This window comes from Panthera onca, chromosome A1 (assembly GCF_046562875.1).
Source record: "Panthera onca isolate mPanOnc1 chromosome A1, mPanOnc1 haplotype 2, whole genome shotgun sequence".
In the NCBI taxonomy this organism is placed as follows: Eukaryota; Metazoa; Chordata; class Mammalia; order Carnivora; family Felidae; genus Panthera; species Panthera onca.
Window position 1 is genome coordinate 188,169,910 of NC_138339.1, and position 22,225 is coordinate 188,192,134.

Below are 22,225 nucleotides of genomic sequence, written 5' to 3' on the forward strand. Positions count from 1 at the left end.
ACATAAGAGTAGTGGAGATAGCCTAAGTATGCACACTGTCAATACTTTGTCTTTTGGATACAAATGTACTTAAAATTGGACAGTTTAGACATTTTGCATTTTCTGCCTTTCTCTGCCTTAGCCTTAAAGGTGGATTCTTTCTGCTTAATAATGTTTAGCAACCTTGCCAATATCTCAAGAGCTCTATGTGTTTGAAGAAGTTAGATACACATTCTGTGGGATGAGTTATGTGTAATATATTTTTTTGCCTATTCCTCCTTAATTTTTTCTTTTTGCCTAGAACTAGTGGGCCAGCAAGCAGAAATACAGGTTCAGGATATCAGTTAAGTGACATTTAGGTCCTGGTACCAGATTGCTACAGACCAGTTTATCTCTAGATAATTCCAGTCATTTTTCTCATCAATTAGGATTCCAGCTGCAAAATCAAATTATTGTTGCATGTTTTTGACTAAGTCTGCATTTTTCCGTGAGTAACATGTCTCCCAATGTAGACTATAGTTAGTTTAATGAAAGGTGAAGGAGGTTCTGAAGTGAAGTGACAAGCAACTAGACTTCTGGTGCTCTTCAACGTTAGTGTATCATATTCAGTTATTCGTCACTTGAGTATAAGTCCAGTTTGAGACTTCAATATAAAAAAACTAGAGTATTTTGAAATTTAGAAAGGAGTTGAAATTGAGGTTCGAATATGTGGAATGGAATTGTGTTGGAATGAATGGACATAATAGCAAATTTTTAAATACAGACTATTTTTCATTTGGAAGGGAATCAAGCTTTGTGTAGCTCTACAGTATTAAGATTTGTACTTATGTAAGGGCAAGCCCTGTGGCTGAAATAATCCAAAACGAAATCAGCTTCCTTAGGATATGGGGTATCTGTCTCTTGCAGTGTCCAAAGTAGGGTGGACTGTTTCAAGCTAGGAATACTACTGGAAGAATCCCTTCTTTGAGGGAGGCCTTGCATTCCACCCATATTGTTGATTAAAAATGTTGACAAGGTAAGGCTAGGTAAGAAGCCTTATGCAACTAAACTAATTAATCAGTGTTCATCAGGGGCTGTTGATTGGCCAGCATGTTATCGACCTCAGTACATTGAGCCCACGTTTGATTCCTGATTGACTCTTCAGTTCCCAAGAGTGGATTGTACATAATTGTCACAAGTAATTTACTTTGACAAAAGCCATATGACTACATTTTTTTCCTTTCCAAATTAAGTTTGAAGAATGCAGACACTTTCAAAAAATACAGTATTATGTTTTTATGTACTTAGGACATAATTTAAAAATTACTAAAAAAAAAGTATTGATGTATCCTAATAATTTTAAGATTGGTATGTAAGAGCTGACATATTTACTAAAGAAATATGATCCTTGAAAGCATTCTAGGTAGTGATGAAGGTGGGGGAGGCAAGATATATTATTTCTTCTTTTACCTAGAAAGAAATGGAGACCTAAACCAATAGGTATTAAGCAGCTTAGTTCTCAGGATCACATAGTTTTATTAAAGTTCTAGGATCTAAGTTTTGGCCCAGAGCCAAAGATTTCTTGAAACATAGCAAGAACAATCCAGAAATTTCATTTTGAAAAATTTCCAAAATCCCCAAATTGAGGCAGAGGAGTTATTATTACCCATCATTTTTATACCTCAGCCTTCTTTTTCAGTCTTTCTAGGTCTTCCCTAGTGAAACCCATAAAATTCTGACATAGGTGCAAGAAAGAATATTATTTGAAGAAAAATGAACTCGAGTCTCTAGCAAAGATGATAAAAGGCACAGGAACCGACTTGAAGTGTAATTGCCAGGCCAGTTAAGTTGCTTTTCCTTCCCATCACTTCTCTCAGTGGCCTTTTTCTACAGCCCCTATTGACCCCAAAGTCTTGATCCAAATTTCTTGCTTCTTTCAGGCATGTGCTCTCTATTTCTTACTCCCAGATTATTGTTCACTAACTCTGTACTAAGGAAGAAAAAACTATTTCTTAGTTGAAAGAGCACTCAATTTGCAGTTGGATCACATTGAATGATGGTTAAATACTGGTTCTGCCACTTATAACCTGTGTTATTTTTTCCTTGAGACTCAGTTTCCACAGCTGATAATGAATTAGATACTACCAACCCCATTAGGTTGTTAGGGAAATATGTGAATAGTTTACACCAGTGGTTCTGAAAGGGTTGGGAGTGGATTTCATCCTGCAGGGACATTTGGCAGTGCCTAGAGACGCCTCTGATTGTCTCCAGGGGTGTGCTACTTGCGTCTACTGGGTAGAGCCCAGGGATGTTGCTAGCTAAACATCCTACAATATACAGGACAGATCCCTATATCAAAAAGTTCTTCAGTCCAGGGGCCCCTGGGTAGCTCAGTTGGTTGAGCGTCAGACTCTTGGTTTTGGCTTGGGTCATGATCTCATGGTTTGGTTTGTGGGTTTGAGCCCCTGGTCTGGCTGACAGTGTGGTGCCTGCTTGGCCTTCTCTCCCTCTCTCTCTGCCCCTCCCGCACTTGCATGCACACTCTCAAAATAAATAAACTTTAAAAAAAAAAAAAAAGTTCTTCAGTCCAGAATGTCAGTAGTGCTGAATTTGGGAAACCTTGTCCTAAACCAGTGTATAATAACTCCTAGTAGGTGAGTCCAGGATGATATGGATATTAATGAATAACCCATTTTGACATGACTTCTCTCAGGTACATCTATTTTTTAAGAAAGGAGCTTTGGTGGTAAAGTGGTCTCTTAAAATTGAAACATCTTCAAATAAAAGAAATGACAATTGTGTAGTAGAATTGCAGATTTAGGGTTAATCTTTTCTGCATCTAGGATTGCCCTCTCAGGCCCATTTCAGTGATAAGAGCCCACTTTTCTTTTTTTTTTTTTTTTTAATTTTTTTAATGTTTATTTTAGAGAGAGAGAGACAGACAGAGTGCAAGTAGGGGAGAAGCAGAGAGACGGAGACACAAAATCTGAAGCAGGCTCCATGCTCTGAGCTGTCAGCACAGAGCCTGACGTGGGGCTCGAACTCACAAGCAGTGAGATCATGACCTGAGCTGAAGTCAGATGCTCAACCGACTGAGCCACCCAGGTGCCCCAAAGAGCCCACTTTTCATACCTTGCTTTCTCTTCCATTCCTCCTCCTCCTCACCACCCTCAGGGTGCATTCCTAGACTATCATTTCAACATCCTTACTCTAGATGAGTTTGGAATTGTACATGTCACTTGCCATTGTTGTCTTACATTTTTATTTCATAAGAATACTGTTTTACTGCCACAGATCTCATTTGAGAGTAAATTGGATGGAAAGTTTAATAATATAGGCAAATTATGACTATTTCTTTATCTCAGAAAGATTTTATTGAAGAAAATTATATGCATATTTTGATACTGTATATACCAGGATCTTGGTAGAGGAAGATGGGTGGACAGGAATTGTGGGAGGGCTAGATGCTTTGTAGTTTGCTCTTATAGGTTACAGTCAAATAAATAACAAGTAATTTGTTTTAGTAGTTCTTTCTTATTTATAGGTTTCTATTCTCCTAAGGTAAATTTAAACCATTGTTTATAAATAATCATCTGATAAGTACTTGGTCCAAAGAAGTGAATTAGTCAACGTTCCAAAACTCCAACCCAATGAGAGTGACAATACCAGGTATCAAACAGTGAAAATAATTCTCCTGTGGGTGGCATTGCCAGTGGCTCTTAGCAGACAGAGTCAAGTCGTCTGCCTGTGGTTGTTCTATATAATTTGGTGTATTAAATGGAAAGGTTAAACTTTTGCTGTTTCACAGTTTGGCAGTGGCCATTGACCTTTTGCTTCTTGAGACACTTAAAGGAATGTTATCTCAGCCTTTCATTTTAATACATCAAAATTCACTTTTATTAATCTTAGAGTGTGCCAGGCATTATAGCAAGTGCTATAGGTGGATACAAAGATGAGCATGCCCCTCTCCTGCCCCCAAGGAGCCTGAAATCTAACAGGGAGAACAGAATGTAAACAATTTTCTAAGTAAAGCACAATGCAGATAGAAGTGAACATTAAATCAATGCATAAGGAGTACCCTTAGGAAAATCAGACAAAGACCCGGTTAATTCTAAAAAGGATTAATGAAGGCCTTGCAGAAGAGGTAGCAGTTGATCTTCATCTTAAAAGCTGGAAGGGAGTCTATTTTCATTGGGGAAGCTGGAGGCCAGCAGGATATATCAAGCTAAGAAATGAGAGCACAATAAACAGGGAGCCTCCAATGTGCCTATTAATTTGGTGAACATCAAGTAGATCTGTGTGCTTGAAGTACAGGTTATATCAAGTATTGAAATAGAAGATCAGTATCGAAATAACAGACGAAATGGCTACTTAAGAACCAGATTATGTTGTTCTTTGAATGCTATATTTAAAACTGTGAACAGGGAAAAATCATTGCTGTTTTGCAGGCGAGCAGTGAAAGCTACTGATCCTTATTTTAGAAAGGTAGCTCTGGCATCAGTATGAAAGGTGGACAGAACTGAATATTTGGAAGCCAGGAAGGTTGTGAGGAGGTAGGTCATTGCAGTAGATCCAAGGGTAAAGGAATGAGAACCTGAACTCATTGAGGTGAAGATGGAAAAGAAGGGATACATGATAGGTAAAAATAAAACAAAACAAAAAACACTTGGAGGTAGATTTGCCATATTTTGACATTCTGGGATGGACTTTTTTCACATTATAACTGAAAAAAAAATTTTTTTAATGTTTATTTTGAGGGAGAGAGAGAGAGTGCGAGCGGGGAGGGCAGAGAGGGAGACACAGAATCCGAAGCAGGCTCCAGGCTCTGAGCTGTCAGCACACAACTTGACGCGGGGCTCAAACCCACAAACCATGAGATTGTGACCTGAGCCGAAGTCGGACACTTAACCAACTGAGCCACCCAGGCGCCTCTTCACATCATAACTTTTTGAAACCTGACTGTATCTTACAAGTGATGGCATATTACAGTTGTATTTTCCATTCTGTTTTCTTAGTGGCACATAAAATATTGGTGCATCTTAAAGTCTCTGGCTTCTTAGACTTGATACATGATACCGGAATTTGGTGAAAGATTGGGTGGTAAGGATAAGTGAGTCAGAGATAGCTCTGAGTGCTTTAGCCCAAGTAATGAGGCAGTACTGCCATGAACTTAGATAAGGAATGCAGCAGGAGGAGCAAATGTGTGGAGGAGGCCAAGTTCGGTTTTGAACATGCTGTGGTTGAGGCAGCTACAAGATCCTTCCATGGTGTTAGCTCCTAAGCATACGGAGATAGTAATGTTATTAGCTTTTCTTTTCTTTTCTTTTCTTTTTTCTTTCTTTCTCTCTTTTTTTTAGGATTGTTTTGTGGTATTCTCTGTATTTACATCTTTACATTTCTAAATCTTAATGCCTGAATGAAAAGTATACTGAGTTAAACCACTGTTTTCAGAGGCAGAAGCTCATTGTCACTAAAGGGCTTGCCCAAGATCAAACAGCTCAAATGGCAGAGCTGGAGTTGGCCCCAGGTTTATCTCTCAAAGCCTAAGCTCTGCCACTTACTGAGGTCCAGTTACAGAGGGTTCTCAGGAGTTGTCATAGGAAAGATGTTAACATCATGTGATACATGAGATTAAGAGAGGAAATAGAACTATGCCAGATAAGATGGCCCAGGAAAAAACATTAGAGAAAGCAGCTCTACCACCTCCGGTATTTTGATTAGAAGCAACTTACCCTCTGATCCTCTTTTCATTGTGACTCCTCTCCAGCATTACTTCAGCCTTATCAAGACCAGTTCATTGGCTCTATGAACATCACTTTTTCACCGTCATCATTACCATTCATACACTCATGTCCCTTGTTAGCCGTGGACATTTATGGTCATCATTCCTTTGTCTCGCTCTTTCTCCTTGGCAAAAATCCAACTCTGAGTAAACTGTACTACTCATTTGCTTCCTGCCTGAAACTGAACAGGTAAAAATTGGTAAGAAAAATACACATCTATGTTCAATTGGTCTTAGTTTATAGTCAAAACCACAGATCTCAAATAGGAACTCAACAATGTTTGGCAATCCTGCCAAAATTACTAGTAAGTTTACTTTTTCACTTTTCAAAATAACTGCTTTTATCCTGTTTTCTCAAGTTGATATCCCTACCCAACTTCTCACTCTCAATTGGTAACCTCACCTCGTATTTGATGATGAAATATAGGCATTTGGAATAGTTAGATATGAGTTCTCTCATTTCCATCAGCAGATCTTCCAACCTTTGCATTTGTTCTCACACCCTCAGCCTTCCCTTTTGTTACAATGAAAGACAGATCCTCAATCCCATAAAAGCCAAACCTCTCCTTTGTGCTTTGGATTTCATTACCTCTTGACTTCTTAGGGACTTTGCTGCCTATGGCTCTGATCCCTGCTTTTCTTCCTTCATCATTAATATTCCCTCCTTACCATAACATTCCCATTGGCATTTCTTATCATGGTCTTATTTTTATGCTCACTCTTTTACAGCAAAACATGAAAGAATTGTCTATATTCTGTCATCACTTCACCTTCTCTGTCTCTCAGACTTCAATCAAGTTTCCACCCCTATCATTCACTGAAACAGTGCTTGTCAGTAACACATCACAATGACTTCCATGTAATTAAATCCCATAGTCATTTCTCTGTCCATATCAAGCTCATTTTCTTCTTATTTGACATGCTTGGCTACTGTCTTCCTCTTGAAAAACTTTTCTTGGCTTCTGTAAGACTAGTTCCCTTTGCTGTTGCTCCTTTTTTTTCCTTCCTCTGCTTCCTGGAATGCCTTGTCTCCAGCTACTCTGCCCATGGAAGAGATCTCCTCCAGTCCTGTAGCTTTAATTTTTTATGCCAGTGATTCTCAGACTCTGCCTTGTCCATTTAAAAGTCACCCTGGCATCACAGATTTAATATAGCCAAAACAGAGTTCTTGATTTCCACCACCTATAAGACTCCTCTTCCTCCACTTTTCTCACCTTAGTTAATGATAGCACCAACCATTGTGATGTCCAAAACCTTTTTTTAGATTGGGGAGGTATTTAACCTTAGTTGTGGGAGCAGTTACAGAGAAAATACTGATTGCTTTTATGGGGTGCCTGTGTGGCACAGTCGGTTGAGCATTTGACTCTTGATTTGGGCCTAGGTTATGATCCCAGGATTGTGGGATGGAGCCCCGCATCAGGCTGCGCACTGAGTGTGGCGTCTGCTTAAAATTCTCTTTCCCTTTCTCCCCACCCCCCCTCTTTTTCTCTCTCTCTCTCTGTCCCCCTCCCTCCCTGTACCCCTCTCCCCTGCTCATGTTCTGTCTCTACAATAAAAAAAAAAAATACTGATGGCCTTTAAATGAGCTTCTAATGAGGGAAGCCTGTAGTCAGTAGGAGACCATCTTGAATCTCCTTAAATGTGCAGTTTTATGTTTTGACCATTGGCTTTCATCCATTTTAGATGAGTTCATGACTTAAAAAAAAAAAACATTAAATCGTTGCTTTAAAAGCCCAAGAAGATAAGTTTTCTTTCATTAGCTGAGTTTCTTAATTTAGGGGTATATGTACTTCTAGGAGTATTGCAGGAATGTGGTGTGTGTGTATGTGTGTGTGTGTTGCAGGAAGCTACAGGATAGATAAGGCAATATCTTTTTGGTATGTAGTTTGAGAAATTTTTTCTTCTTAAAACATTTCATGACTTAAAGATGAAATTAAAACACCCCAAAATATATAATGGTCTGGACTCGGACGCATCACTTGACTTTTTAGGAAAAAACAGAACCTGCAAAGGAAGTTCCAACTTGTCTGCCTCTTGAGACTCTGACCAAGAATACGTCCTAGATAAACATTCACTCCTTGCTCTGTAGGTAGGCTCACTTTAGAAGAAGAGTTTGAGAAGCTGTCCTTTATGGTCTCATTCATTCACTCAGATCAGTCCTGTCTAATCATTTGAACTGAATGAATTAGAATTGGTTTCTCTAAAAGGAAGTCTAAATGCATGCTGAATTTATCTTCCCTTATTTAGTTTTCATATGTTAGTGTTCATAATCAAGGGAGCATCTAAACGTTTGGAAAGCCAGACAAAGACCAGAGAGTGAGTGAGTCCGTCCTTCCTTCCTTCCTTCCTTCCTTCCTTCCTTCCTTCCTTCCTTCCTTCCTTCCCTGAGCTGGGGAGGGGCAGGGAGAAAAGGAAAGAGAGAATCCCAAGTAGGCTTCATGCTGTCAGCGCAAAGCCCGATGGGGGGCTTGAACTCAAGAATCGTGAGATCGTGGCCTGAGCCGAAACCAAGAGTCTGACACTTAGCCAGCTGAGCCACCCAGGCACCCCAACCAGAGAGTTCTTCACAGTGAGACTGAAAATGATTACCTGCCTATCTTGAACTGCCGTACACCTGTGATTTCTTTGAGGGCGGAGACCCCTTTCAAATGAACGAATACTCATAGTGTCTTTCTGAGGCAGATATAGGACAGCACAAGCGTTTCCTCTGCAGAAAGTGTTTTGTGGTGGTTCTGTCTCTTCCTTATCTCTCTACTTCCTCTGCTTTCTCTTGATCTTCTTGTCTCTAGTGCAGGACTCTCAAATGGTATTTTTATGATTAGAACAGGAAAATATTGAAAATGCTGTAAAGTGTTTTGAGTCCCACAGTAACATTTCTTTGTAAATCAAGTGAAAGCCTAAGCATTTCGGTGTTATTTTGGTTTCTGTTTTAAAATTTTTGCTGGTTGAAGAATATTAAGTCTTTATTCCCTCTGGTAAGTTCCCTACCTAATTAATGTTAAATACTGTCTTAATAGCAGTTACTTAATCTAACACATTTTTTTGAGTACCTACTGTGTATTAGGCTGCCTTCTAGGCATCAGGGATTTAGGCATGAATAAGACGAAGGAAGTTCTTGCTCTCATGCAGCTTCCTTTCTAATGGAAGAGATAGACAATAAATACGTAAACAAACTAGTATCAGGTAGAAAACTGAAGTAATTTCTCTCTTCTATATTCTGTCTTATAAAACAACTACACACAAACACATAGTTAATCCTGACTGAGCCACCTAATTGCTTCACACTTTGGTTACCTCATTTGTGATGTATGTTTCCTGTGTTTACTTCACAGGATTATTTAAAACAAAACAAAAACAGAGAAAGTGCATGTGAAAGCCCTTTGTAAAATATAAGACGACATAAATGTAAAGTATTAGTATTTGTGCTTGTTTAAATGGAGTCAGAGATTTGTGTGTTTAGTGTATGTCCGTATTTCCATCAGCACTGTTTGCTGTTTAAATTATAAACCAATGTTTTTTATAAATCCTAGATAATTTCCTTTTAAAACACCTACTCTACTGTATTCTAGAGAAGCAATTTTTTTGCTCTAAACTAAACCTATTGGGATTCTAGTTATGACTGTTGCCCTGTGCTAAAAGTAATGTTTCTGTTTTCAAAGGTACGCCAGCCTGTCATATGCATCAACAACCATGTATTTTGTTCAATTTGTATCGATTTGTGGTTGAAGAATAATAGCCAGTGTCCAGCTTGCAGAGTCCCCATCACTCCTGAAAATCCTTGCAAAGAGATTATCGGTAAGGGCCTATTTTATAAACATATAGAAACAGATTTGAAACAATCTCTAAATAGTGTATATTTGGAGGAAGACGAAAATAGACAGTTTTCACTGATGTCATTTTGCCATTATCGAAGTACTAGTAGGACTTGGAACTAAGAAATCTGAAGAAGAATCAGAGATTGTTCCAAGGTTAATTTCTTGGGTACCTGGGTAAAATCTGGTAGAGGAGTATTTTTCTGCTGTGAATTTTGTTGATGAAAATAATTTGAATGTATTTCCCCAGCTTCTCTTCACGTCCCTCTCCTGCCTTTATTCATTCTTATATAAGTGATACTTCATAAATTCTCTCAAGTAAAATAGTTCAGGCATCCTTGTATTTGGATAGAATGTCCTGAAAAACAACATCTGTAAAATGCCTTTGCTATCATGATACTAAGAAGTACAAAGAAAATAACCATAGCATAAGTAAAGAGCTCTCAGGAAGAATTCATTTTGAGTGTACTTGTATTGAGTTATGCGCATACAGTTAATGCTGTTATTCATAATCCATTGTAACTGGGTTATTAGATTCAGTAAAAAGACACATTAATCTTTTTATTTGTGTTACCAGTAACTAGGTATGTTTGAATACATTGGTTATAATAATATTTATATCCTATATGATTATATATGATGTATATAGGTAAACATTTGATAATTGTATGAAATTTAAATTGGTAACATGGATAATATATTACATAATTTTTGGTTAAATATAAATATAACCATTGGCTTTATATTATTTAACATTTGTATTCAAATTTTGCAGTAGTACAAATGTGACAACAAAATATAGCCTTTGCTTTCATTGAATTTACTATAATAAGATACACAGGTAAGTAAACACACATGATATTTTATTGAAGGTATTTCTTGTGGCATTATTTGATATTTCTCTTTTCTCAAGATCAAGATAGAGAAAAGGCCTAAGTCGCAGCCCCAAGTATGAAGAAATTAAGCTGGAGAACCATATAAAACAATAAGAAAAAAGTTTATCTTTGTTTTCATACTGTTTAAATCACAAAGAAAGTTACATTTTTTTTTTTTGTCCTGTAGGAGGGACAAGTGAAAGTGAACCTATGCTAAGCCATACAGTCAGGAAGCACCTTCGGAAAACTAGACTTGAGTTACTCCACAAAGAATATGAGGTAAATAATACTTACAATTTAAAATGAGGACAGCATTGAATTCAAGGTAAAACTGAGCTATCTCAGTCTCTGGACTTCTTAGAGTAAACATCCAATGAAATCTTATTTTATCTTATTATTTTTTAATGTTTATTTCTGAGAGAGAGAGAGACAGAGCACGAGCAGGGGAGGGGCAGAGAGAGAGGAAGACACAGAATCTGAAGCAGGCTCTAGGCTCTGAGCTGTCAGCACAGAGCCCAACGTGGAGCTAGAACCCACAAACTGTGAGATTATGACCTGAGCTGAAGTCAGACACTTAACTAACTGAGCCACCCAGGTGCCCGAAATCTTGTTTTAGATGCCAATTTAAATATATCTTATTTGAGGGGCGCCTGACTGCCTTAGTCAGTAAGGCATGCGACTCTTGATCTCAGGGTTGTAAGTTCAAGCCCCATGTTGGGTAGGGAGCCTACCAAAAAAAAATACCTTATTTGATGAACTTTTTTTCTTTTTTCCTTTTCTATTTCAAATAGAAGACAGCAACAAATACAAGCATTTCTTTTTTCCTTTCTTTAATTTCAAATTTGTCAACAGACATCATTTTATAAGTATTTGCTCCCTCAAGAAGTTGGGAAACAAAGGAAACTCACTTGTTAAAGTCAGTCTTCCAGCCCCCACAAGGCATTATGAATTCTCTGGTAAACAGTGACTATAACCTTCATTCCATTTGGTTTGTCTATTAACTCACTGATAATTTATGCTCATTAGTTTTGGTAAAGTAAATATACTTATGTCAGCTACCAGCAAAGAGATTTTGGTGTGAAATATGCTATTTTCTATTTTTTTTTTTTTTTTTGCATGTTAACCAGTGATTTTTTTTAAATAAAAATTGCATGTATTTAAGGGGCACAACATGATGTTTTGATATACATATCCATTGTGAATGATTGCATTAGTCAAGTTAATAAACATAGCCATCTCATCATGTGCTTTTTTATTTTTGTGCTGTGAACATCTGAAATATGCCCTGCTAGCAAATTTCTAGTATTCAGTACTACAATATTCTGATATTCAGCCTACAGTATTAACTGTAGTTCTCATGCTGTACATTAGATCTCTAGACTTACTCATCCTACAACTTTGTATATATTGACCCATCTTGTTTCTCCCACCTCCCCATGTGCCCTACCTCCCTACCCTAGATAACCACTGTTTAACTGTCTGCTTGTATGTATTCAGCATTTTTAGATACCACATATAAGTAGGATCATGCGGTAGTTTTATTTCTTATGAAGGTGATTTGACATGGGAATGGAAATTTTCCAAATTAGTTTCATGCTTATGGCATTTATATGTTCTTGAATAGTAACCATTAAGCCCAGTTGTTATTTTATGTTGACTAAGGAGGGGATACTATTATTCTCTTATTTTGACACAAAATATTTTTTTTAAATTATTGTTATTTTTTTTAATGTTTATTAAAAAAATTTTTTTTTAACATTTATTTATTTTTGAGAGACAGAGCACAAGCAGGAGAGGGGCAGAGAGAGAGAGGGAGACACAGAATCTGAAGCAGGCTCTAGGCTCTGCGCTGTCAGCACAGAGCCCGATGCACGGCTCAAACCCGTGAACCGTGAGATCATGAGCTGAGCCGAAGTTGGATGCTTAACCGACTGAGCCACCCAGGCGCCCCTTGACACAAAATATTTTGAAGTATATGCATGGAAACTGCTTCAGTTGCCTCAAAAACTTTTGAAATAAAGTGGGACATACATAAATGATTGTATAAATGTTGATTCATATATGTTTTCCTATTCTTATTTGTTTATTCATTAATACATTAATTCCAACAAATAAAGTGATTTTCTTATAATGCAATAGTACTATCTATATTAATTCTAAAATGTATTCTTAAATACTTAATATTTATCATACTTAGGTCCTAATCAGATTAATCCTTTAAGAGTTCTGGCTTATTGAGCTACTTGCCAGTTTATTTTCTAACAACAGAATTTCTAACAGTCTTAGTTTAAGATGAAATATCTATTATAGATTAATAAATGGTATCACAAAAAAAGAGTTCTAGATCAAATGTTTAGTAACTGGGTTTAAGATAATAAGCAGTTCCAGATGGGGAAAACTAATACTTGAAATAGTCATAGTGGTAATGGAAGAACCAGAATGTAGAAAAGTTAAAAGTATAACTAAAAATGACACAAATTATTCTGAAATGGAAAGTGGAAGGAAATGGGTTCCTTGTTGAATTCATGTGACTTGTCATTCTGGATATCTTCAATAAAATCAAAGATTTGACATTTTTATTTTTTTAACCACAAACTATCACTGAATTAAAGCAGTGGAAATGCCAGTTTTATTTTGAGAATTTCAACTGTACGTGACTTTCTGCCTACAGAACTATTCTGATGCGTAACTAATCTGTGTATCTACAGAATTTTGAGTATAAAATTTAAAAACACATTGATCTCCGTTTAGCATACATATGTGTTCAGTATCTGTGTCTATCTAATGGATATGCACTTCTTTATCAGGATGAAATAGATTGTCTGCAGAAAGAGGTAGAAGACCTTAAGAGTAAAAATCTCAGCTTGGAGTCACAAATCAAGACTATTCTGGATCCTTTAACCTTGATGCAAAGCAGCCAAACTGAAGACAAACATCCAATTGCAGACAATCCAAGTAAAATTGACCCAGAAACTGTAGCAGAGTGGAAGAAAAAACTTAGAACAGCGAACGAAATCTATGAAAAAGTGAAAGATGACGTGGATAAGTTAAAGGAAGTAAGTTGTGGTTTTTAAAAATTCTATTACAGTTGTTTTTAAAATTCTGTATTATGAGTACCTTCAAAAGTATAAATAGCCATATTATCTTGACTCATTAGAAGATTGTGGGAGAAGGACAAAAATCTCTGGATGAGCATTTATAAGCAATAGGAAAACTCTTTCCTCCTTAAATGTCATTAGCTGCCAAGAAATATCAGGCGGTTCCATTTGTGACTATAATTGGAGACACTCTAGTGCTTCTATATGAGTTTGCATCTTCTTGTAGACAAGTGACATCAGTTTAAAGGATGTGTTTCTATTTCCCCTCTTCGTGGTTTGGCTTAATTTTTCTTAAGCTTATGTCAGTGACTGGCCTGTATGCATAAAAACAAACATGTATCCATTTCCCTACCTATAAAAAGAAAAGTTTGGATTATATATTTTCTAGTACTACCATCCTCTTATTTTTAAGATTGTTAGTAGTTAGGCTTAATGACTAATTCCAAGGAAGCTGTGAGCACCTGCTTTAGAATACTCCGTGCAGAGGAGTATTAAAGCTTATGATGTGGGTTCATTTTTCTTCAATTATTCTTCCGTTCATCCAACGAGATAAAAGCACAGGTGAAAAAGGCAAACCTCTAGGAAAGGAGATGAGATCCATGCCATTAGTACAAGAGGTTATAATTGAGTGACTTTGATTTCAAGTATATCCACAGTGGAGTTTTGTTGGTCTGAATTGAGATGGTTTTGTGGTATCCATGTCTACAACCACCCATTTAACCTATCTGCATTCCCTTAAAATATTGTTACTGTGCCGAATTACTGAATCCTGCCTCCTTGAAATCATTAATGAGCTCCATATGATATTTTTAAAAAGTACCATCACCTACTACCCTCAGATCCTCAGCGAAGTTAAGTAGCATTGAAGTCTGCAACTTAGTGTAAATACTAAACCATCTTCACATACCCACGTATAAAATAAATGTTGTTTGGGCTCAACAAAGGCCAAAATGAGAGAAAGAAGGGAACTTAGTGCTTTTAGAGAAAAAATAAACTACAGATACAATGGTACTGAGTTTGTTACAAATTTAGGGAAAGTGTGTAGTTTCTTTAGATATTGAAGGCCAACATTAGCCTGTTGGTTTGTGTAAGAAGAGGATATGAAAAGGAAAGACAGCTGGAAAGTTATAGTATTTATCAATCTACCATGTCCCTTTTAACTTCCCTTTATCTTCTTGAGCCATAATTAGGTTCTACATGGTCTCCTTTATAGTTGTTAAGTTTCATTTAAATTTTCATTTCAATAAATGCTTCTTTGAAGATGAAGATCTATATGAAAACATTACTCATAAGAGTGGTGTAGGGAGTCTATATGAAAAAAAGAGTTCCATAAAACACAGTTTTTCTTTGTTCTTTTAAAGGTCACATGTTAAATTCAATACCCAAAGCACATTGAAACCTCAGAATTATTTGGGATATTTAATAAGCTCATTTTGGATGCCTCGTGGTGGTATTAGAGAGTATGAGGCAATAAACTGGGACACAAATGAATTAAAACACATGGAAGCAAAATTTGGATGTGAAGTACAAAATAAAAACATACTATAAATCAAATATAGGAGTAAACTTTGGATGTGAAACACAAAATAATAACATACTATAAATCAAATATAGGAGTACAGAAGATTCAGTCTACTTAGAATGAGTGACATGGACTTGTTTTCTGATGTTTCCAGGACTAAGTGAGTTTTGAAACCATTATGAGGCCAGTATCATTACCCAGTCAGTGTTGCAAATGTAAAATAGTTAGCCAAAGTCCTCATTACTCTTCTGGTGCAACAAATAGGCAGAACTTTGCCCTTTGTAATCTTCACTCACCTGAACCTCCTGAACTTGAAAATACCTCTGATAGTTGAAGAACCAGCCAGCCCATAATGAGAATATTAGCCACAAGACTGGGGAAAGACCTTGAAATGTAGCGATACAGATGAAGGAATGGGGGAAAGAAATCAAATGAGTTTCAGATTTAAGCTTGTCATCATCATCAAAAAGCATTCACTAGGTGCCTCCTCTTATGGTGCTATCCTTGAGAGCTTCATTCTCTGTCTGTGTTTGAGGAAGTAAATGACTTTCCTTATATCTTCAGAGGGGGCAGTAGTGTTTGTCAGTCACTTAAAGAATTAACCCTCCATGGTTCTGGTTGGTTTGTGACAGTGAAGGGAAGGAGCTGCTCAGAGTCCAGAGAGAACCTCAGTGAACCTAAGTAAAAGAGCTAGGCTTTGTACCTAGAAGAATGTTTTTTGCCCTTCTTACCTTGTCATCCTCTTGGGGCATTTGTGTGTGGATGGACAAGTAATATAGTCAGAAGTTCTAGAAATTAGCCAAAAGCATGGGTCAAATTTTTGAAATCTGGTTTAAACCTTTTTGTTGACAGTAGTTTTTATGATCCATTTACCTTAAAATGTTTTAAATATTAATGTTCTGGTCAAAGATTTTTCTCTTGCCAAGTTAGTGAGATTAGTTTCTAGGCTAGGGAGTGTTGTTATTCTTTGGAATTAAAAATGCTATAACTGAGGAATTTAAATAGCTTTGAAAAAGACTCTAAAATTGAGGCACACTAGTTTTTCGCCTGTCCAAAATCAATATTCAACTTCTAAATTTTCTAGCAATTGATGTTTTGTCAGACAAGTTTTAGGTAGTAGACAATTCAAAAAAGAAAATAATAGTGGGATTTTTTTAATCAAGAGAAGCCATAGAATTTATTAGAAAATATTGACCCAATGGCTCAGTCGGTTAAGCGGCCGACTTCGGCTCAGGTCATGATCTCGCGGTCTGTGAGTTCGAGCCCCGCATCAGGCTCTGTGCTGACAGCGCAGAGCCTGGAGCCTGTTCTGTGTCTCCCTCTCTCTGACCCTCCCCTGTTCATGCTCTGTCTCTCCCTGTCTCAAAAATAAATAAAACTTTAAAAAAAAAAAAAAAGAAAATATTGACCCAATTTTGAGAGTCCCAGAAGTTGTGAGTCAGGGCATTCGGGAAAGCCTTTAGAAGAAAGAAAGCAAGTGGTTTAATTATATTAGATTTGTTATCACTAAAAAGCTATTTTTAAAGAGCAACCAAAAATCAATCTCATAGCTCATAATTCATGAGAATTAACTCTTAGCATTAGTTTTGCAAATAATTGCATGTGGTATAGTGTTACCATGCTTAGAGTATTCAGTTATGTGAAAAAGAGAAAAAAAAAAAAAAAACATATTTGCCATTAGTATAGTCCCTTAATGACTCTAAGCTAACTAACATAGCTCTGTTTATTTCCCTGGATAGGAGAATTGGAGAGTGCTTGGGGAATATGGATTAAAAATGCTTGGTTGTGTTCACAGATTCACAAGTCATTCCCAGTGGTGATTTTAAGTTTCTGAAGGCCATGTTCTAGTATTCAGTTTTCTGATATCACTCTAAAAAATACAGATGGCTCATGACATAATTTTTACAAAGCAGTTGTCTTAGCTCATGCTTAATTATTTTCAACTCTTTTTTTAAAGGCAAATAAAAAATTGAAATTGGAAAATGGTGGCCTGGTGAGGGAGAATTTACGACTGAAGGCTGAAGTTGATAACAGATCACCCCAGAAGTAAGTATTTTGCTTATAGAGCAGTGTTTCAGATTGTGTCAGTATTTTAGGTGCTATGATTGTATGTGCTTTTCATTTGACTCTTTTCAACGAAACCTGTAGGTTTGAATAGAATGTCTTGCCTCTAAAAGTCAAGTGTATGCTTATGTTATTGGTGAAATCTTTGTATCAGTTAGGGCGAATTTTGGAGAAGGGATTTCATTCTTACCTGATCAGCAAGAAGATTGTTTTATGTGACCTGAGACTGGAGAACTTTCACTTGGTTTTACATATAACTTTAATAGTACTAACAGAGAATAGGGGGATTAACATAATGCCCTTTAGATGTTCTCTGAAGCAATCTTAATAGTAGTTAACATGTGTATAATGCTTCCGGTTTGCCAGGTACAACAACCTGCGGTATCCTATTAGTGTTCTCCATTTACAGATGAGGAAACAGAGGCTTAGAGAGATGAAATTCATTTATCTAAATCTGCACAGCTATAGCTAGTAAGTGGTGGAAATAGGATTTGAACCCAGGTAGTCCAGCCCTGGAGTACATCCTCTATTATGTTACACTGAGGACCATTACACTATTACATTAACCATTATAGTGAAAAGCCTATCTGAAATAGAATTTAAGGCATCATTTGTTGAATTTTAGACTATTTTAATTATAAAGTTAAGTAAATTTATTCTTTCTTTATGATGGGATAGTATTCATTCTATTCCGAGTAAGAGAGTACAAATAGCGACCTGCTTAACAGTTTGTTTAAAATTATAAGATACAATTGAGAGTTGAGAATTAAAGATGGAGAAAGGATGGAAGGTAGCACTTGAAGTTTTTCTTCTTTAGGGGGAAAAAAAAAACACAGTAAGCAGGGAATATGGCCCTCCATCCCTCCCTGAGGAGTGGCATATCAGAACTCCACACTTTTCTGTTTTAACCACTAGACTTCATTTCTTCCCAGTGGAAAAGGCAAGGCAGACATAAGCCGGCAGTGGAAATTTATCCTACTAGAAGTTGCTGTCTGCTTATCATATGAAAAGGAGAAAACATTGCCTTTAGTCAAACCAAGTGTGGTATCAGAAAATGGTAGAAGTAAACGATGATTACTCAAAGCAGAGATAACTAACTGATAGAGAAAGAAGCATAGCTTTTACTTTTAAATAGTTCCTTCCCCTGTGCATTCCAACCTCATTTTTCTTTCACTTCAGATAATGTTCTGCTTTGACAAATTAGTGAAATAAGCTTAGGAAATGTTGCTGTTATGTGGTGGTTTGAAACTCTGCTCCTCTCATTTGTTGGCACCTCGCCTTGCCAGTCATAGTAATGCTTGTCCATTAGCTGTATTTCCCACAGCATGCTGAATGGAACTAAAGCTGTTTTGTTTGTAGCTTTTATTTCTTGAAAAGTTGCCCACCAGATTTCAGATTTAATGCCAGCCACCAGGATGTGTTTTTAAATATCCATGGCTCCAGCCTGATAAACCACGGAAGAATCTCGCCTGACGAAACCTGGCCTCTGTCTGTGCTAACAAGCAACCACACTTCTAAATCCCATATAACTTCAGGATTTGCTCTAACTTCCACTCTTTCCCTTCAGGGGAAGGGAACAGTTTCACTTAAAAAACAATTTGAACTGACCCCTATTCTAGATCAATTTGCAATGCATTGAGGTATTAAATGCATTGCACTTGATTTATAGCCTTGTTTACTCTGCATCACCAAACCCTAGTGGGATTCAGAGAGAAGCTGACCACAGCTGAAAATACCCAGATCTGGTTCACCTGAGGAGAGCTCCTATTTGTATTGAAAAAATATGAAATTTCAAGAGTTTAAAAGTAAGTGCAAACAAATAAAACCATCTGTTCCATTTTGTTCCCTTGACTAGAAGTGCTTTGACCAATTATTTTTCTTTGGTCTACTTGGTTAGGTGTCAAGGTATGCTTTTTAAACACACAGCTTTAGTTTCTGATGTATCCTTCAAGTTGCACAGACATATTCTACAAATCATGCAGAAGAGAGAGCTTTAAAATTTAGACCCTAGAGAGGAAAGAATTTAGGAAAGTGAATTTGTCAGCTTGGGTGGTCATATCAAAATACTATAGATGGGGTGGCTTAAACATTGAATATTTTCTCACAGTTTTGGAGGCTAGAAACCCCAGATCAAGGGGTTTTAATCAACCCCAGTTTTAATTTCTGGCAAGAGCTCTCTTCTTAACTTGCAGACAACCACTTTCTATGTCTTCACATATCTGAAAGAAAGAGAGTTTTGGTCTCTCTTCCTCTTCTTGTAAGGACACCAAGTCTAATAAGGTGTCCTTAGTCTGATACCTTATCAGACTAAGGCCTCATCCTTATGATCTCATTTAACCTTAATTTCCTCCTAAAGACTCTATCCCTATATATCACCACATTGAGGGTTAGGGCTTCAGTATATGAATTTATTTGACTGTGAGTAGAGAATACAGTTCAATCCATGGCAGAAAGTATTTCTTTTTAAGACACTCAAATCATGTTATTGCCCCCAAATTAGACTGACATCTGGTGTGAACAAGGGGGACTTAAACATTTACATTGGTCTCAAGTAGATAGTGCCATATAAAAGTGATGCATTTTATAATACTTTAAAGTGCTATATAGCCTTCTAAAATGAAAATCTGGATTATCGTTTATCTCCTGTGTTACTGTTTTTCTGTTCTGTCTGTTACCATCCAGTGTATCCACTCTTAAAGTGTACCTGGATATTTTTCTTTTCTCTTCTTTAATCTCCAAGCCTTTTTGAGCAGTATGGTAGATATTCTACTAAGCGTGATCTTCCAGGTTTCAATAATACCCATGCTGTTACTTGTCAAAAATTCATTGCCCTAATATCTAAACTGATGGTCCAGAAAAATGTGATCTTTTTCTTTGACTTTATATAGCCACTTCTTAAATTTTTCTTATCTTCCAAAATTGTTTGGAGAATTCACCTGGGGAAAACCTTTTATTTTCCCTTTCAGCTTTCTTTAACATGGGCTTCTAAGAGAATCAGATTTGATGTTCAGAACTCCAGAGGTGGTGATGTGTCCCTTTAGTTTACAAGGCTGATAATCTGAAGAAAACTTGCTCTCCCAGCCAACCCACAAGCACTGAGTGTTTATGTACTTAACACTGTACAAGATGCTTTAACTACACAAAATAAATACTTTTCCTGACCCCTAAATTAGGTTAGGCTCCCTTGTCGTAATTTCTCTTAAGACTTCGTACTTTCCCTTTGTAGCACATATCATAATTGCTAATAATTAATATTTTGTATAACTATTTGTTTCATGGCTTTCTTTTGTTTGAGGCAGGACTGTAGATGTGTTCGCTATTGTAGCCACTACATTTTATAGAGTTCTTACTCATATTCTGCTCCTAATACATATTTGTTGAGTCAGTAGATGAAAAACATAACTCTTAAGACTATGAGGAAACGATGAATCCAGAATGTGGTACATTCAGGAGGAAAAACGGTTAGGTTTCTTCATTAAATCATTGGCAATGTGGGGGTGGTGCTTGGGGGACTCAGTTGGTTAAGCGTCCTACTTCGGCTTAGGTCATGGTGTCATAGTTTATGAGTTCTAGCCCTGTGTTGGTCTCTCTGCTCTCAGCATGGAGTCTGCTTCAGATCTTCTGTCCCCTGTCTCAGTGCCCCTCCCCCACTCACACGTTCTCTCTTTCTCTCTCAAAAACAAATAAACTTAAAAAAAAATCATTGGCAAAATAAGAAGGGGGGGGTCTGCCTCATATAATAATTAGATGCAGTATATGGATCTTGTTTGGATATTGATTAATAACAAGACATTTTTGAGGCAGTTGGGTAAATTTGAGTACGAACTAGATATTCAGTAATACCAAGGGGTTGCTGTTAATTTTGTTTAGGTATTGTGGTTACTTAAGAAAATGTCTGTATTTTCTTTTAGAAAAGCATACTAGGAGTGCCTTGGTGGCTCAGTCGGTTAAGCAGCCTACACTTGATCTCAGCTCAGGTCTTGAACTTAGGGGTCGTGACTTCAACCCCCGTGTTGGGCTCCATGCTGGGCATGGAGCTTTCTTAAATTAAAAAAAAAAAAAGGAAGAAAAGCACACTAAAATACAGACTATAGAATATTTTAATAGCAGGAAAAAGGGATGTACAAATAAGGGGAGTGAGGCAAAATCTTGATAACTGTTGAATGTAAATGATGAGTATGTGGGGATTGGTTATATTATTCTGTCTACTTCTGTGAATGCCTGAACATTGTTACAATAAAAAAAAATAAGTAAATAAAACCAATGAAACCTGGTCCCTGCCTCTAGGAAGCTCATAATCTAATAAAGGCAAGAAACAAAAATACGTGAAATGAATAAAGACTGAACATACTAAACCAAATAGCAAAGACAGCAATATGAGTTAAAAAAATATGAGACAGCAGTGGGTGAGTCTTTATCAGAGAGACAGGACTTGAGCCAACTTTGAAGGATGGAGAGTTCCGTGAGGAGGAAGGCATTCTGAGCTAGAGGAAACAGCTTGAGCTGTTAGGAATATTAAGTAGTCCCTTTAGCTCCAGTCCCTTGTCTCCAGTAGTGGCTGCAATTACGCTCAAGAAGCATGGTGGCTTCGTTCTCAAACTTACCAGAGCAGAAGGTGTAGAGGTATGTAATTTGCACATCTTGTCATTGCGACTGTCATCACCCCCACTTAAATAGCTGGTTAGCATGACTCCACTATATCCATCACTCTCTGCTTTAAACAGAAAGGCCTGTTCTTAGTCTCCTAATTAGTGGGGAACACCAAGAGTGTCACACCTCTACGTGGTAAGAAATAACAAGAATGAGAAGAAGCTGAAGGGAAAACCTTAGTGTTACATTTCTCATGTTCCTAAATTCCTTGGCTTCAGTTACTGTCCCTAAACCGTGCCCAGAAATGGAGAGTTGTCCTTGATAGAGTTAGGAGTTCCTTAGTGTTTTTTGTTTTTTTTTTCAGCTTGAAGAGATATGAAAAATTGACTTGTAGAGCATTTGAAAGTTTCATGCCCGCTCTCTGAGATCTCACTGTTCAGTTGTGCCTTTTTTTTCCCCCCTCTAGGCACACTAGGCAGAGGTTGTGCCCACTAGTATGAGGCTTTAGTGGAGCACCAGTTCTT

General features: G+C 37.1%; 1 protein-coding gene across 1 annotated transcript in view; it reads left to right on the forward strand.

The window, feature by feature from the left end:
- The window catches only part of OBI1 (ORC ubiquitin ligase 1), a 43,382-nt gene that overhangs the window by 2,857 nt on the left and 18,300 nt on the right, over window positions 1-22,225 (forward strand). Inside the window, exons 2-5 of the mRNA XM_060636890.3 lie at window positions 9,400-9,535; window positions 10,615-10,706; window positions 13,235-13,483; window positions 17,005-17,093. Of these exons, the coding sequence (XP_060492873.3) occupies window positions 9,400-9,535; window positions 10,615-10,706; window positions 13,235-13,483; window positions 17,005-17,093 (566 nt within the window). The remainder of the gene's footprint in view (window positions 1-9,399; window positions 9,536-10,614; window positions 10,707-13,234; window positions 13,484-17,004; window positions 17,094-22,225) is intronic.